Here is a 17620-nt window from a genome sequence, read left to right on the forward strand (position 1 = left end):
ATATGTATAAATTAAGGCATTTTCTCAACAACCAATGTATCAGTCAAGTACGCCAAACCCGCCCAACCCCCCCCCCCCCCCACCCACCCCCTTTTAGCCCAGGAGAGAAAAAATACTGGAGCCGTGCCTGGCCTAGCTCCACTCTGGTCATCTTAGTAACAAAAGCCATACTTGATATTTACATGAGACGGACACCCAAAAAATGAGTGATATTAACCGGAGTTTGACAAGCAGATGTAAATTGGCCTGTAATTCTTTACCCTTTGTGTATTTTGACAGAAAAACATCACCTTTTAAGACATCTAATTTCAAATTGTGAAAAAACTGCATGTCTCCTTTTAATCCTTTTAATCAAAATTTTACAAAGACATCTCTGTGTAATGCACTGCAGTACTGAACTACTGCAAACCAGAATAAAAAAAACTGCTGAAATAAAATCTCAAGTGAGCATTATTTCATACAATAAATGTGAAAGGAGCGCGTTAGCCCTCCCATCATTTATACTTCCTGCTGTTTGTAAAATAAATATGTAGGCGTATGACACTTCAGCATCCCATGTCTGCTGCCATGGCAACAGTGAACAGCCAATGAAGGCGCTCACGTGCCATATAGGTCAAAGCGTCCTAAGTCTGTGAGCACGTGCACTGCAGATCATTCTCCCTTTTATCCGTGTATATTTATGAATTATTTATGTATGTACGATACGTACTGTTTGTTCCATAATGATGTGTAGGTGTCACATCCCGTCTCCGTTTGCACATGCCTCTGCGACGCCATTAGGTTCATTTGAGGACAACAATAGAAAAAATCCCAGACGGTCCCATCGACTGTCTGCAAAGCGAGAGAGAGAAAGAGAGCGAGCGAGGGAATATAGCGTGGAAGCATTAGCTACACGAGCTGACCTGACTTTTTCAAAACTGCGGTTCGTGTCGACATTTAAGTTTCGACAGTTACCTTTCAAAACGGACATATTCATGGCCACGACTGTACTTCGGCCATTGTCCGTTTCGGCCGGAACGTGCCAAGAGTTAATTCAGGTGACTAGGCGACGAGCTACATGAAGTTAGACGACAGTTAGATTTCAAAAACGGCGACTTCCTGTTGTTGCCAAAAACTATCCAACGATAAGACACGATAGGCTTCGTTACCGCATCAGTTGTTTTATTTTGAAAAGATACCGGAACTCTTTGTATACACCATTTCAATGCAGACGACAGCTAGAATGGAAAGCAAAAGGGATCATCCGAGAAGCGGTAGTAATGGAGAGCTGAGGGGATGGAGAACATGTTCAAGTAACCGGAGTGTCACCATGACTAAATAAGCTTACTGAAGCGGAACAAGGACAACAAAAGGCGGCTACTGTCTGGGAAATCCTCCGAAGATTTGACGCCTGAGCTTGTGGACTGGTTCATATGCGGAGGCAAGTCTGCTATGTGGCTAACAACAGCTCATTTTTGACAGCACAAAAGGAACACGACATGCCATGTTTGTCACATGGCCGCGTTTGTGTACAACGCGCCGCGTTGTCAGCGGGGGCTTGTTTGGTTGTTGGTTTATCATGCGATGGTAACGTGCCCCAGCGATTAGTTCACGCTGGCTTGGAAGATTTCGCCTTGAACTGACGTGAACTCTGTGCGATTTGCCAGTTGCGGTGTCGTGGCTAGGCTAATGTTCGCTAACAAAGTGCACGCCAGGCTTTGCTTTTTGTTAATAAGTTGACATGAGCTGCGGACGTGCCCAGACATGCCTCTTAGTACGCAACGCGTGCATACATTACTAATGTATTGCCGCTGTAATGTTGGCTTTGTTTAATATTGCTAAGACTTTACAAACATAAGGTTTTCTCGATTTACGACGGAGTTCCCGAATTTGTATGTAAGTCGGAACAGCCGTACTGTCTATCACTCCGATGCAAACGCAGGAAATTCTTCCCATAAAAATTATCTTCTAAGACATGAATACAAAATAATCAAATGGAAAACAATAAATCCGGTGTTACCTTAGCGGCACGCTACAGTAGAAGGCACTTCTTCTGCCCATGCATCCTTACCGCGCACGCATTTTGAAACCAATTAATCTGTCAGTAGATTTTTGAGTAATTGATGAATCAGATAAAAATACTTCCTCATTTCCATCCCTTTATTCACTGATTATGATTCAGTGTAGTGGTTTGGTATGTAACGTGATAAAATGGGGGAAAAATATTTTATTCCAAAGTAAAAACAGATGTTTGCAAATATCTTATCTTGATTAGACACAATGAATGAATCAGCCTGCTTTCATGGAGGACTACAGAAATTTGAGACTATTTATTGTTGAGAGGCTGAAATTCTCAGTGTTTGGACAATTTTATGTTAAACAAGGTTTCTAAATAATGAATCAATTACTGTCCATTAATTTGTTAATTGATTAGTTGTCCATTAACTGACTAATTCTTGTAACTCTACATTAAATGTTTGTATGATAAAACACTTCTGGCCATAAGTGAAATGATAAACAGTAAATACAGCGGTAACTGAGTGTACATTATTACGCTGCTGCGCAAGCTAGTTCAAGGCATGCTGTTTGTAACCTTCAAATTTCAGAAAATATTTGTATGAAAAAACTAGACTGTACAGCAATGAACATAAGTATGGCAGCAACTACACCGTGCAACGTAACAAAATGTTGTACAATAGAAAACCGACGACCCCCAGATCATGATCTTTAGCTTGCTTATTGTATTAGCAATGTTACTTTCATTTCCCTTAATTCCTGCACGTAATTGTCATGTCACTGTACTTTTATTTGCAGTCGCAAGTCACGTTTCCTCCTGTCATCTCTGTACTGTACAGTGTTAACGTGTCAATTATGTTTTCAGGTAGCTCAGTATGAGTCGAGATGTGTGGACCAAGAAGAAAGCCACTGCCAGCGGGGACAATGGTTGGGCTGAGATGGTGAGCACCTCTTAACTGTATTAGCTGTCATCCAAGAAAATAAGTTAACTACTGCTTAGTAGGAATCATTTATAAATTTTACAGTTTACAAATTATATACTGAACATTAACTCCAATGACAATGTAACGGCTAGCTTTTTAGTTTCCGTTGCAGTCACAAAAAGCAAAACTTATGCAGAGTTAATTGAGCTCGGGTCTCATGAGATTTGTTGGCTGTCAAAATAATGAGACACAAAGTGTGCTCTCTGTGTATCTGTTACCATTCCCAACTAAGTAGTATGTGACACCGTGGATAAATCTTCTATTCTCACTCATTCCCATTCTTGTTTGCAGGGCGGCTACATGGCCGCTAAGGTGTCAAAGTTGGAGGAGCAGTTCAAAAGTGATGCTCCCAGGGAGAAACAGAAGGGCAGCTCTTCCAACATTTTCTCTGGGGTGGCCATCTATGTTAACGGCTACACAGGTGACATATGTTCAGATTTTGTGACTTTGATTTAAAAGACATGTAAAATTTCAAAATTTGTTTTTTCTATGTACATATCGTTGGCATCGGGCCAAAACATTGTACCTCCAAAATAGTCACTTTACTGGAGACCCCAAAAATGGCAAGTTTGTTCAAACATTTAGTATTGCATCGTGAAAGAGAGCAAGCCATTTTCAACCCTTTAGATTGGTCAATAATGTGTAAAAGTAACACCCACGAGTGCGGACTGACCGATAGCATAATTTTTGAAAAAGTACTTCATTCACCAAAATGGGACTTTTGGGGTTTTGGCCCGACACCAGTGATATACAGAATAATAAACAGTTGGAGGATAACCAGTGGGGTTAATTGTGATCCAGAATGCATTTCGTCAAAATGCCATGTTTTAAAATTATTTATGTTGTAAATTATAACCAGAGGTATGTAGTATCGCACAAAGTTTACTAGTGACTTTTGAGATAAACTGTGCTTTTACTTACTTTTTACTTTTACTTGAGTATTTTTATTAAGAAGTTAAGTGAGTAGTTATTTTTTCACTGAGCAGTGAGTACTTACTCTTACTCAAGTAAGTTTTTGGAGGACACTTAAGTGCCCTTGTGCCATTGAAATTTGGAGGTCCAGGTAAGACTCAGAATCAACTCATAAATTTTATTTAGAAGTTTAGTTGCATCTCTGACTAAAAAAAAAAAAAAAAAAAGTTAAAACGGTGTAATAATAACGATGATAATAATTATAATATAAAATCTACTGCACTTACTCTTACACTTCTATCTATTATTACGGACTGTAATGCAAATACTGGTTTACAAATAATACTATGACTACTACTACGATTACTACTACTATTAGTACAAGAGTAACAAGATAAATTGAAAGGATATAAATTGGTAGACTGTAGGCTTAATTGGCTACATTTTACAACCACAATCAGGTCATTTTATTAATGCAAAAAAAATTAACAGGATATTCAGTAAATGTTTATCAGGGCTGCAGGAAGGCGTGGGGGCAGGTCTTCATTTCAGACAGACATGGAGACAGAGATTTCTATCTAGTAAGTAGCAGGTTTGAGCCACAAAGTTTTATTTCAACATCATATCCACCTTCAAGCACCTCTTGTTTTTGGCTTTTTAATTTAACCTCTTGCTTGTTCCCAACTCGTGGTATGGTTTGGACAACACGTCAAGCCTTGCTCTGCAAGTGTGGGTCGGAGCATTCTCTCTGATTGGTCAGATGCTGAGTCTTGTCATTGCTGCAATCATTGCCTCTCTCTTTCCTTAAGCAAATTATGCTAATGTGGCACCTCAATGGAGTGCTTATGCGCAATGGCTTGATGTGCATATCCACATCCACTGCTCATTTGCGCAACAATGCGTCCCTTTGCGCAAAATGTGGCCCCCCTACAGAAGATGAGTGCCTACGCACTAAGCCAAGTGCTATAGAAGATGAATAACGAGACATGTTGTCTTTTGTGGGCAGAACCAAGTGCAGATGAGCTCCGCAGGCTGATGATACTACATGGCGGGCAGTTCCACGTCTACTATTCCCGCTCCAAGACCACCCATATCATTGCTAACAATTTGCCAAACAGCAAAATTCAGGAGCTGAAAGGGGAAAAGGTCATCACGCCTGGCTGGATCACTGACAGGTGAGTTCATCTATTGTGCACACACCATCAGAACATATGAGAATCAAGGTATTAGTGTTGTCTTTAGGGCTGGGCCAGTAATTTGATATCGATATGTATCGCAATTGACACGTGATCGATACCAATAGAAAATGCCTTCGATAAAACGTTCGATAGGAAACAAAGAAAAACAAACCAGATCGCAGTATGGTGCATGATGTAGGCAGCGCGCTTCCGCCTCCAAACATGAAGAAGAAGCGTTTAAACCAAAGAAGAAGCAGCTTTCATAAGAAGCAGCTTTCATAGTTACATTGACCTCTTATTAAAGGTTAAGTATTATGTTAAAATAAAATAACCTAAATGTATTTTTCTTCGGGTCATTATTTTCAATAGTTGAAAAAAAATCAATATATATCGATATCGACCAATATGAAACACTTATATCGTGATATACTTTTCAGTCATATCGCCTAGCCCTAGTTGTCTTATTTTTTATTTTCTCTTCAAAACAGCATTAAAGCAGGACATCTCCTCCCTTACTTGCACTACCAACTGTACGCTAAACACAAAGGGCCACTGTTTCCGGCTATAAAGCAGCGTCAGATCTCAGACACCGCTGGACCCAGTCATAGCCATCACAGTGTTCCGAACCAGGAGACATCCAACTCCAGTTACCCCTCTCACAAACAACAAGGCTCCCTTCAGAAGAGCCTCTCACCCCACCCACATCTGAGCCCCTCAGCATCCTCCCACCCAGACCCTGAGCACAGCCACTTTAGTGTCGAACCGAGACACTGCAGCAGTTCCAATTCCCACAACCCACTATTTAAATCAAGCCCCTTAAAGCGCCCACAGTCGGGAGTGCTATCACCTCATGCTCTCCAGCCACAGAGTGCAGACCAACCTGAACCTCAAACCTCCTGCAGTACACTCCAGAGGAGACACAAGGAAGTGGAAATAAGAGTGTGAGTATGTCTTTGTAAGACAACATTGTCTCCTGATTGTGTTGGAGTATTAGGACTAGTTGCTAAGGGAAAAAATAATGTACCTTTTAAATCTTGATTGATTCACAATATGGCAGTGTGTCATTTGTTATTAGATGTGGTATTTGTAACAATATGTGACCTGACCTTTTTTTTTTCTTTTTTTTTTTTTTTTTTACATAAGGCAAAATGACAGCTCCTTTTTTTTGTTTTTGTTTGTTTTTTTGTTTTTGCTTTGATTTGCAAGGAAAAACTTGAGGTACGAGCTCTGTATACTGGCATTGATTTTAACTCACTTAATAACAAGCCGCAGTTTGTCAGATATTGAATTTCACAAACAAGGCTTGAAGCAGTTTATTGTCACTCTCAGTTGAAGCTTACTATCAAACAAAACAAAGGAAATTATATATTTAGCTTTGGCTAACTAATCTGTTTATCTTAATGCAAACAAAGCCAGCCGCCATAGAGAGTGCTAACGTATAGCATAGTTGTCATGGTGTTTTACCCTTTAAGCTGGGGGTCACCAACCTTTTTGAAAATGAGAGCTACTTTTTCAGTACTGATTAACTTGAAGGGCTACCAGTTTGATACACACTTCTGAAATACCTCTTTTACTCAAATTATTTGGGGTGAACTCATCACATCATCGTTGCGCTCGCTGGCTTGTCCCAATGGTTTGCTCATATGATACATTTGGACTACACTTTTTTATACATATAGATAGATGGATAGATAGACGGATAGACAGACAGATAGATAGATGTGGACTTTAATTAGATATTAGTTTAAAGTTACCGCTAGTAAACATTGCAAGTGTGTGTGCATGAGCCCCCCTTTTTTGCAGTTCATGTTTTTTCGTTCAATCATGGAAAGAGTTTGGGTTCGGTCCTTTTTAGCATGACTTTGCCACTAGTGTGCAAAACAAGACACTGTACATAAAGGCATACTTGGATGAATTCGGTGTGGAAGAACGTCAGTGTCATAGTGGACTTAAATATTCTTTTTCTTTTACTTATTCAAATCATTTCAATGTGTTATTAACTTGCAGGAATGGATCATTGCAGACCTCAGCAGCCGATTTGATAGCGGAGTGCATCAAAGCCCCTTCCCCCCTCACCAATGGACATGCACATCTATTTAATGGTGCCTTAAAGTCAAAGGACCTTGTTACAGACAAACTTTTTATTCCCAAGGACCTGAGTGAATGCAGAATCGCGAGCCCCGATAGGAAAGACTCTTCCCTGAACAAACTAGACCCGTATGAGTTCCCCAACAGTCCTCCAAAGCAGTCTGACCTGTTACCTGTTTGTCTTGCAGAATCATGTTCAAAAGATACACTTAAATCACCACCACAAACATCCTGTCACGTTGACTCAAATCCCGACAAAATTCCTCATAACCCACCATCTCATCCTCATATCCCCGTGCGTCTGAACGGAAGTCACCACAATGCCTTTTCATCCCACCCTGCCTCGGAAAGCAACTCAACAGTCCGACCTCATCCCAGCACGGCGCCGTCTGGGTCTCCCCGGCCTCATCCCAACGCAGCGGCGCCCGAATCTGCCGCTCAGCTGTTGGCACAGACAGGCGGCCTGATCTCAGAGTACTATGCTCACTCGCGTTTACACCAGATCTCCACGTGGAGGACCGGCTTCTCTGAGTATGTCAACGAACTGCACAACAAGCGAAAGGCGACAGACGGTGCCTCCTTTCCGGGCAAAGAGCGACTTCGGAAATTGGTGGAGCAGCGTGCTTTTGAAAGCCAAGGTAGCAAAAGCAACAAACACACGTTAAATTTGATACTTGTAAAAAAAAAAAAAAAACTTCACCTCATTGATTTACCTTTTTTTTCCCATTTGTCAGATACACAGACACACTCTGCAGTTAAATCTTGCATCCTCCATGTGGACATGGATTGTTTCTTTGTGTCTGTTGGGATCCGACATCGACCAGAACTCAAAGGTGAGTTTGTCTAAAAAAAAAAATAATAATAATAAATTATTGCGGCCACAACATTAGCTCCCACTAATTACAATAACCACATTGAGCATAATGCAGAATTTTTGTTTTTATTTGTTTCTGTGCCAGTCTGTGAAAATATATTTTTACATAAAACCGGTCCGTGGCGCTAAACAGCTGGGAAGCACTTTAAATTGCTGAAAAAATATCAACAACATCATTAATTAACTTACTTTAACTTTACTTTTTATCACATTGTAGTCGACGACAAAAAATCTGTAGTCATGCATCCCCTATGATGAAGACAAGTCTGCTCAACCAATGAGCGACCAGCAGCGGTCACACGCATTGTATTTGTGCGTGCTTTTGCTAATGGAAATGCATCAATAGTGAGTAGAGGCAAGGCAAAGCAGCTTTATAGATACAGCTCATTCATAAACAAGGTAACTCAATGTGCTTTGTATAATTAAAAGTACAACATTTAAATGCATTTACAAACAAAGTATAGAAATAAAAGATACCTTAGTAAAAGAACACACAGTGCAAGAAAAAGAATCATGAAAAAAAAGAAAAAAAAAATGTAAAAGACCTCAATCACAGATATATCAACCTGTTTAGGTGCCATACATTGGAATTGGGGCAGTAATATAACTAAAGTAATTGTACTTAGTGGTGTAATGCAGCTGAATCAAATTACAAAGATATTAGAATTAATTTTTTTCACACAGGTAAACCTGTAGCTGTGACTAGTAACCGTGGGCATATGCGTGTGCCTTTAAGACCAGGGGCCAACCCACAGCTGGAGCAGCATTACTACCAAAGGAAACACACACTGGCTCCACCTGGTGAGAAAGATTACACATGTTTAAATGTTCCATTTAAGATACACTTAATAAAAGATGCAACTTGCTTTGCTTCACAGGCAAAGAGTTTGAATATTTACATGATGCCGCTCCACAAGACTGTGCAGAAGTCCACGCTAATGGAATAGACCAGGATGCCTCTCTTTCCATGGCGGAGATTGCATCCTGTAGCTATGCTGCAAGGTGAGACATGCATATTATATCGTTGTGATTCTGAACAGCACTCGCTCACTGACTGACTAACTGCTGCGACGGCGTTCACTCACAGGCAGGCAGGTGTGAAAAACGGGATGTTTTTTGGTAAAGCCAAACAGCTGTGTCCTAGTCTACAGTCTGTCCCGTACGACTTTGACGCCTACAAAGAGGTGGCCCTCACCATGTATGAGACTTTGGCTGGGTAAGAAGAAGTACTCTCTTCAGCATCTCTCTCATTTGAAAAGCACAGTGGTGCCTTCAAATACGAGTTGAATTCGTTCTGAGACCATGTTCGTAACTTAAAGCATGCATATCTCAAATCACCTTGCCCCATTGTAATGAATGGAAATGCCTTTAATCTGTACTCTGTAATATTGCGCCTTTATAAAAAGCCCACTTTTTGGATGCATTTGTGTCTATTATTTTCAGTCACCCATGTGTGGTGCTATCACCAACTAAGTACAGACAGAATAGCTGACGACACCTCAAGTCAGTGCTGAAATATGACTCCTGCACATGGACATGTTCTTATTGCGTTGGCTGCAGTTATACTCACGACATCGAGGCGCTTAGCTGTGACGAAGTACTGCTGGACGCCTCTGCTCTCATAGCTGAGCTGGGTGTCAACCCAGAGTATCTGGCCAAAGCCATCAGAGCAGACATCAAGGAGAAAACCGGATGCTGCGCTTCAGTTGGCATGGGTGAGTTTGTCTTTGAAGTTGAATTTGAAGCAAGCATTTAGAATTCACTCTTACTTCTCAACTTTTTTTTAGGGTCCAATATCTTGTTGGCTAGGCTTTCGACACGTAAGGCCAAGCCCGATGGGCAGTACTTCTTAAAGTCAGAGGAAGTGGACGACTTTATCAGGGACCTGCCAGTGACCAGCTTACCAGGTGGATACAGCACGTCCTGTTGGCTGACATTTAAGCCACACTCCCAGCTTTCATAAAGCTGTGTATTTGCCTATTTTCTTTTCAGGTGTGGGGCCTGTCATGGGTAGAAAGCTGGCAGCTATTGGGGTCAAGTCATGCGGGGACCTTCGGCACGTTTCTCTGACGCAGCTACAGAAGAAGTTTGGACCACGATCAGGACAAACGCTGTTCCGTTTCTGCAGGGGTCTCGATGACCGACCAGTCCGCTACGAGAAGGAGAGGAAGTCCGTGTCAGCGGAGATGAACTACAATATTCGTTTTAAAAAGGTGACTCACTGGACACTTGATTTAGTGTCTGTGCACGATGAGATCCAATATATTGCATTGAATCTGAATCTTGCGTGTAACTCAAATTTTGGTTTGTAACGCAAAGCAAAAAAAAATTGACCGAGCAAAGGATCATGTTTCGGAAAAGTCTGTGCGCTCTTGTTTGTAAAGGCACTACTGTATTTTTATACCAACAATAACAAATATTCTATGTTCCCTGTAACATTATGTGAATTATCGTGGTTGTGCTGTGCAGTACAACATTACTCACATCTTTTCTTTATTGCGCTTTCAGGTTGATGAGGCAGAGTCTTTCCTGTCCAGCCTGTCCATGGAGGTGCAGCGACGTCTACAAGAAGCCGGGCTGCAAGGTCGCAGAGTGACGCTCAAGGTCATGGTCCGCAAGGAGGGCGCACCCCAGGAGACGGCGAAATACGGCGGCCATGGCATATGCGACAACTTTGCCAAGTAAGACTATGTTGCCTACAAGGTTTATTTTATCTAGTAGTGGCAGTATTTAAAACAACTTTTTTGTTACATGCTCATGTATTCTGTCTCTTCCTTCGTCCAGGACAGTGATGCTAGCACAGTCCACTGACAGCGGCCAGCTGATTGCAGCTACAGTCATCAAGATGTTCCATGCTATGAAGTTGCCAGTGCAAGACCTCCGAGGCTTGGGCATCCAAGTCCAGCTTCTTGAGGGAAGTCACTCTGCTCACAACAATGTCAACGGGCTCCGGACACGCTCCATCAAAGAGATGTTGCTCGGCCATGTGTCCACCAGCAAAGGTCAGTGTTTTTGTGCTTCAGTAGATGTACAGTATTTCTAGTATTGTTGACGTGTTAAAGTTAAGAAGAGTAACATGTATATCACAGATGCTGGTGACATCAAAAATCAGGAAAAGACGTCCGCTATTCAAGCTGTATCGCCTGGTTCCATTGAGCATTCTCAGTCTCCCAATGCATCAGTTCCAGGAACAAGCAAAGAACATGAAGCATGCAGACAAACGCCTAAACGCTCCAGAGCATGTCTTGACTTCAGTATTGAAATCCCCTCACCTTCACAGGTAGGCACTCAATTTGACTGTGTGTTTTTTCCTTACACACACAAATACACTTTATTTTTATATAATGTCCAAGGTGGATCTGTCCGTTTTGGAAGCCCTGCCCGCAGAGCTGAGATTACAAGTGGAGCAGTCGTGGACTTACAGAGAAGGAAAAGAAACAACCCACCGCTGTCCTGCCAGTTCGCAGGCTTTGAGTCCCAAGTCACGGCTGGCCTCCCATACTTGTCCTCCTGCTGCACTGAACAAACCCTCTGCACCGCCTGGAGCACTAGTACTGCAGATTCCAAACCAGCCGGACAGTCCAGGAATTGTTTTGGAGCTGCCTAACTACTCACAGGTACATGAACATTATTAGCAGATCGGTGGTATTCTGATTAATATTGTGTTTGTGGAATATGAAATAAGCAGCACAATCCACCCATCTCAGGGGGAAGGCCATTTTGTCACTTGCTGTCTACTGAAAATGACATCACAATTGCTCAGGGCTCAGGTAACAACCAATCACGGCTCAACTTGAGAAAAGAGGTGAGCTGTGATTGGAGCCTGAGCCCTGAGCAACTGTGATGTCATTTTCAGCTTCTTAACACATATTCCACAAACACAATCGTAGTAAAAATTCTGTGTTTAGACTAGTTGTGGCGCATACAACATAATAATGTAAAGAAAAATTTTGGGGTGACTTCCCTCTTAAAAAGCATTGCATCTATGTAACCCAGCCTCCCGGCTTCTCGCGGCAAATGCTATGCTTGAAGCTAACTTGCTCTGCACAATTTCTGTGGGCGCGCCGCTCATAGTGCAGTGCGGATCCTCTCCTCTAAGTAACTATAATCCTCGCCTCCCCTAACAAACGCCAACTAAAGGGCGACAAGGAATCGCTAAGCATGCAACACACCTAGCAAGAAGAGAGAACATGATAAGATGGAGTAGCTATTGCTAATTGCTAATGTGAAATGCAGCGAATGGAAAGACCAAAATAAGTGCTTAGGTTTGCGGTACACTTTTCATAGAAGTCTGGCTTGAACCACGTTAGGGCGGAGAGCAACCAGCTATGAATAGGATATTAGTATTACAATTAATAAGTGTTTAGAGATAAAATAAGACAACAGCTACAATAGTTAGGACATGGTCAAAGCTTGGAAATGAATAGCTTATGCCCGACGTTAGCCATAACAAGAAGCTTGAGGTCAAAAGTCTGATAAATATTTATAATATCAGCAATTTTATTTGTGTTTATTTGCACTATTTGAAGAAGGTGACAGTATTCTGTACTTATAGCACACATTTATTTCAAAAGAAAGTGGTATATATTTCTTCTCTATTGTGTGACTGCAGGTTGACCCAGAAGTTTTCGCCGCTCTTCCCAAAGAGCTCCAAGAGGAGCTCAAGTCTGCCTACAACCGTGCCGCAAATAACCAGCCTCAATCAATAATGTGTAAGACTTTGACATATTCAACTTCTGTTTGCAGTGCGATGTTGTTTTTCCCCATTCTCGTTTTCTCATTCCTATTTCCTTGCAGTGGAGCAGAAGAATGCACTTTTGCAGCTGAAACAGTCTGTCGGAGTCGGCATCGGACGAGTGAAGCGGCGATACAAGAGGAAGAATGCAGGAAGCCCTACCAAAAAGGGCCCATCGCCTCAAAAGAAGTACCGCCCGATGAACAGCCCTGCCAAAACCGCACCGCCTTTTACTAAACTTAAGGAGCCTATGAATGTCTTAAAGGTAGATTCTCAATGGTTTTTGTGAAAATGCAACATTTATAACATAACCTGAACTTCCTTTTGCTTGAACAGGCTGAAAATGGTCCGTCCACATCCTCCTCAAAGCAGGACATCCCAGAGCCTTTGCCAAAATGCATCCTTCGCCCTCCTCCAGCGTTGGCCGGAGCCTCTGAGCTACCGGATATTAAAACGCTCTTACGGGAATGGGTGACCACCATGACAGGTATACATACACCTTTTTGTATAAAGGTGCATCTCAATTAATTTCAATATTGTAGAATTTTTTTAATTTAAGTAGTTCAATTCAAAAAGTGAAACTTATTTTTTAAATTCATTACATAAATCTTCACTCAAATTGATGTTTATGTAATATTGTAATTTCTTGAGATTTTTGTTAGCTACTAATGATCAGCAAAATTATTTTGAAAAATGTAATCATGAAATATTTTTCTCTAAGGATGTGAATCTTTTTTAACTTAATGGAGTGTTTGCAATTTAAAAAAAATCACTTTTGGTCGCCTTTCTTTATATTGTCAGTATGACCTGATTTCACAATTAATTTACCTCTTGTACTACTGTCAGGTCATACTGACAGCTTTAATAAATACAGTGGTACCTGTACTTACGAACGTCTCTTCATATGAAATTTTCAAGTTACGAAACGTATCAACAGGAAAATATTGCCTCTTGTTACGAAAGAAATTTCAGGATACGAAAGGTAAAAGTGTGGGCTGCTACTCGCAGCTCCAGGGTTTCGAGAACGCAACATATTCATAGCTGCTCTACCACTGGCTATTACCTAACATCTTCCTGGCATCCCATTGGCAAAGAGGGACCTCTACCGTATGTGTCTATGTGTGTAGATAGACAGATAGATAGATATGTGATAGATATGTCTATGCAGCGTAATGTCATTCGCCCCTCGGGCCATGAGGTGTTCCGATAGTTTAACGTGAATTAGAAACGAGGAAAAGAGAAAAAAAGGAGAAAAATGTTTTTTTGTACATACAAACAAAGCAAGAGATAATAGAAAAGTATGAAAAGGGGATGCGTTTGGTTGAGCTCGCCAAAGAATATGACCATAATGTATCGACAGCCGCCACGTTATTAAATCAGTTCTTTACAAAACGCCAGGCAAAAACCACTTCTGAGAGAGAACATGAACCAAAGAGGGCAAAAAGCGATGAGGACAGCAATTAAAAGGTAAACGACCATCATTTTTATTCTTTATGCACAACTCTCATTCATTGTGCAAGAATCTAATTGTAACATGTATTTGTTACATGTTTTAATGCATTTTTATGTTTTATAAAACATTTATGCCTGAATATTAGGGAGCTTGGAACGTATTAGGGCATCTACATGGAAAACATGTCTCTACTTAGAAAATTTTCTACTTAAGAAATTTCCTCCAGAACCAATTAATTTCATAAGTAGAGGTACCACTGTATGACGAATAATGATTCTGGGGAAAATAGTTTAAATTTATTCTATAAACTTAGAATTATTCTATGAACTTTTCCACAATATTCACACGCACCTGTGTATGCCAACCGCTAAGGTCAAACTCAGAAGAAAAATATTCCCCTTGGAAATAATGGAAATAGAAGTCATTTCTGCCATAGTTTAACAGTCACAGACAATCACTTTTTCTCTGTTTAAGTATAGAACTAAATTAAACATTACATTAAAAAAAAAGGCCAAAGTAAAACAAGTCTCTCCTAACTTCAACATATTGTTTGTGCGTTCTGAGTAGTGCGAAAGTAAGACTGTACAATCTGAATAATCTCTTGATGTGAGATTCGCTGACATCTCGCTTCAAAGTCAAATGTTGCAAGTGACTTCAGGTTTCACTGTCACTCAAATGAGTTAATGATTGTGATTAATGAAAGGGAATGTATTTGAACTTTGTGTCAGACCCCATGGAAGAGGACATCCTGCAGGTGGTGAAATATTGCACTGATCTGATCGAAGACAAGGATCTGGAGAAGCTTTATCTGATCATAAAATACATGAAGAGGCAAGTTTGATTAATAATTCATTAGTTTATTGCGCCCCCGCGACCCTTGTGAGGATAAGCGGTACAGATAATGGATGGATAGTTTATTGCGCCTATTCAACACAGAAAACAAATATTTTCTCTATCTTGTGTGCGCAGGATCATGCAGCAGTCGCTGGAGTCCGTGTGGAGTATGGCCTTTGACTTCATTGTGGACAACGTGCAGGTGGTTGTGCAGCAAACCTACGGTAGCACCCTGAAGATCGCATGAACATCGACATGCCAGCTTTTCCACTTTTTTCTGCATTTTAACTCTTCCCGTTCGACCAACTGCTGGGTTCTCTAAGATGCGCAGATATCACAGCTTATTCCTGATCAACTGCATCAACACCAATTCATGGTTTCTCATACAGCATTAGCCAAGTGAGAAATTTAAAAGCCATGATTGTATTCAAAGTTGGTTCATTTGTATACAATGCAGTTCTTCTCATCTTTCAAAGACCAAGTCAACAGAACTTGAGACAGACACTCTCTTTATATTTTCTTGGTAGTATTCTGTCTTGGAAACCAGTGGCGCCTCCAAAGTGGAACACACTCCATTCTGTGACGGCGGTTGACTTAAAAAAAAAAAAAAAAAGGTTTAATTTACAAAAGAAATAATGCAAAATTAATTTGTCCTCTTCGCCATAAAAAACTTTTTTTATTTGTTCGAGCAATGTTTTAACTAACATTTTAACATTCTTAAAGGTCACCACAAAATACAAAGTAAAACTCCTCATTGGAGGTGCTTGACAGACATTAAGTGGAGAGGGAGCAGGAAGGTGTGGTGTATTGATGGAATCACAGTGGTGCCATGACTTTTGAGTTTATTTCTGTCAGTGACAACATTTGTAAATCAAATCACTCATATCGCAAATAATCACACGTGCCTTGGCCGCTGGGAGGCAGTATGATACAGACATAGAGACACATACAAGAGTTTCACAACTGACTTGGTAAGATGTCGTTTTTTTGCTGAGGATGAATAACATACCTGTGTTTACTGTTGGCTGTCTTTGTGTTGTTACAATTTTTGTGATCAAACGGCCTTGCTTAAAGGGTTATATAACACCACCACTATCGATGCTGGTTGTTAGTCGATGTATGGCATTTTCCATTGTTTGTTAGCATTAAGCTAGCGGACATTCTCCAAAGGCAAAATTATCTGGTTGGTGTAATTCGCATAGTTTGTTGTTTAGTTTGACATCATGAGTATGAGAATGAGCTCCTTTTATTCCAGGATTGTTCACTATCACCAAACTGCTGCTTGTTAACTGAGTTGATTTGCGTTTGCTGCTCGTATCTTGAATTTTCACTCGCAAGTCAAAGCAAAAAAATCAGCTGAGCTACGGCTCATATCTCAAACTCAAATTGGGTCACTCAAAAGTCAAGGCACTGCTGTAGTAAGTATGAAATGCATAATAAGTGTGTTTATGTTAGCATCTGCTTGGTAGAATGTGTGTGTTCATATTGTTCTGATCGGCCAGACAGTTTTATATGACGCAATAGTTGAATTTCCTCGTTCTGTTTTATGGTTAACATCACACCTTTTCTCTCTGCCATTACTGATCTGCTTCAATTGGTGACATCACAAACATTTGTTTAAAATCCTTTAGATGCTGGGTCTTGAGTAGACGCAATGGTGGGTGACTTTGGAGCACATTTTCTTTCCCAGAACATTTGAGATGAACTCCAAATTGTACCACTTTTGGGGCGTCAGGCTTTGGAGGTTATACTGTACTTTGCAAATTGATTCCCATGTAAAGGTACTGTAAAAGGCTTTTCCAATGTAAGAATTTCCCTCTCTGGTAGGTATATGATAACCCCCCCCCCCCCCCCCCCCCCCCCCCAAAAAAAAGCAGACACAAATGCTGTATAAAAAAAAAAAACAAAGTACCGGTAAGTCATTTTCTTTTTTGCCTTTTGCAAAAAAGTGCCAAATCTTTGTCATTAAAGTATGTAAATAACGTTTTTTTTTGTTTTTTTTTTTTATGTACTTGTTTAATGTAAGTAAAGAGTTTTACCTCTTGTATTGTTTACATTTAGTCGATTCTTAGTAACTACAAACTGGATCTTTTCGGTCTTGGGAAAGAAAGCACTTAAGAGGTTTTAACTGTTGATTGTCACTCTACTCAGTATAATGCCTCTACATTTTTTTCTTTTGTGTTATGTAGTCAAGGAAAATGTCCCTTTGGACGTAATTTTGATCTGAACAGCGTTACATTTTTAACTTTGTATCCCAAATTTGTATTGCATGACATTAGTCCCCCATCATTCAGAAATGCTGTGCTTGGCTGGAGGGAAAAAATACTGGTATTATGCAAACCACATTAGTGTAATATTTCCGCATATGAATGTCTGAGAAGTATCTGTTCATCTTCCAAGTTGTTGCTTCTCTTTTTTCCCCCACCTCCTTCTCTTTGATGTGTTGGTGCAAGCAAATGGGCCTCATTTTAGAACGGGCCAAGTTTTATCTTTATAAATCTGGCTTGTGCCTGAAGACCTGAAGCTGTGAAAGTTTTCTAAAGCTTGATAATAATAAACTGTAACTTC

At 40.6% G+C, this 17620-nt stretch overlaps 1 protein-coding gene across 1 annotated transcript; it reads left to right on the forward strand.

The window, feature by feature from the left end:
• Positions 1-773: 773 nt before the first annotated feature.
• Positions 774-16903, forward strand: rev1 (REV1 DNA directed polymerase). Its single transcript, XM_086052256.1, has 22 exons — positions 774-1424; positions 2865-2936; positions 3270-3399; positions 4897-5065; positions 5557-6009; positions 7076-7794; positions 7891-7989; positions 8715-8831; positions 8909-9032; positions 9118-9246; positions 9591-9745; positions 9818-9937; positions 10023-10243; positions 10539-10711; positions 10815-11032; positions 11120-11310; positions 11384-11647; positions 12643-12742; positions 12828-13030; positions 13102-13252; positions 14947-15049; positions 15188-16903. Exons 1-22 carry the CDS (start codon positions 1413-1415, stop codon positions 15297-15299), a joined length of 4035 nt encoding a protein of 1344 aa, XP_085908382.1. The 5' UTR covers positions 774-1412; the 3' UTR covers positions 15300-16903.
• Positions 16904-17620: the final 717 nt, after the last annotated feature.

The sequence above is a fragment of the Filicampus tigris genome, chromosome 14 (assembly GCF_054856515.1).
Source record: "Filicampus tigris isolate MCC_2025a chromosome 14, RoL_Ftig_1.0, whole genome shotgun sequence".
Classification (NCBI taxonomy): domain Eukaryota; kingdom Metazoa; phylum Chordata; class Actinopteri; order Syngnathiformes; family Syngnathidae; genus Filicampus; species Filicampus tigris.

Coding starts and splice junctions, on each gene's coding strand:
- rev1 (XM_086052256.1), top strand. Junction 10,712..10,814: donor ATATGCGACAACTTTGCCAA/GTAAGACTATGT, acceptor TCCTTCGTCCAG/GACAGTGATGCTAGCACAGT. Junction 15,050..15,187: donor ATCATAAAATACATGAAGAG/GCAAGTTTGATT, acceptor TTGTGTGCGCAG/GATCATGCAGCAGTCGCTGG.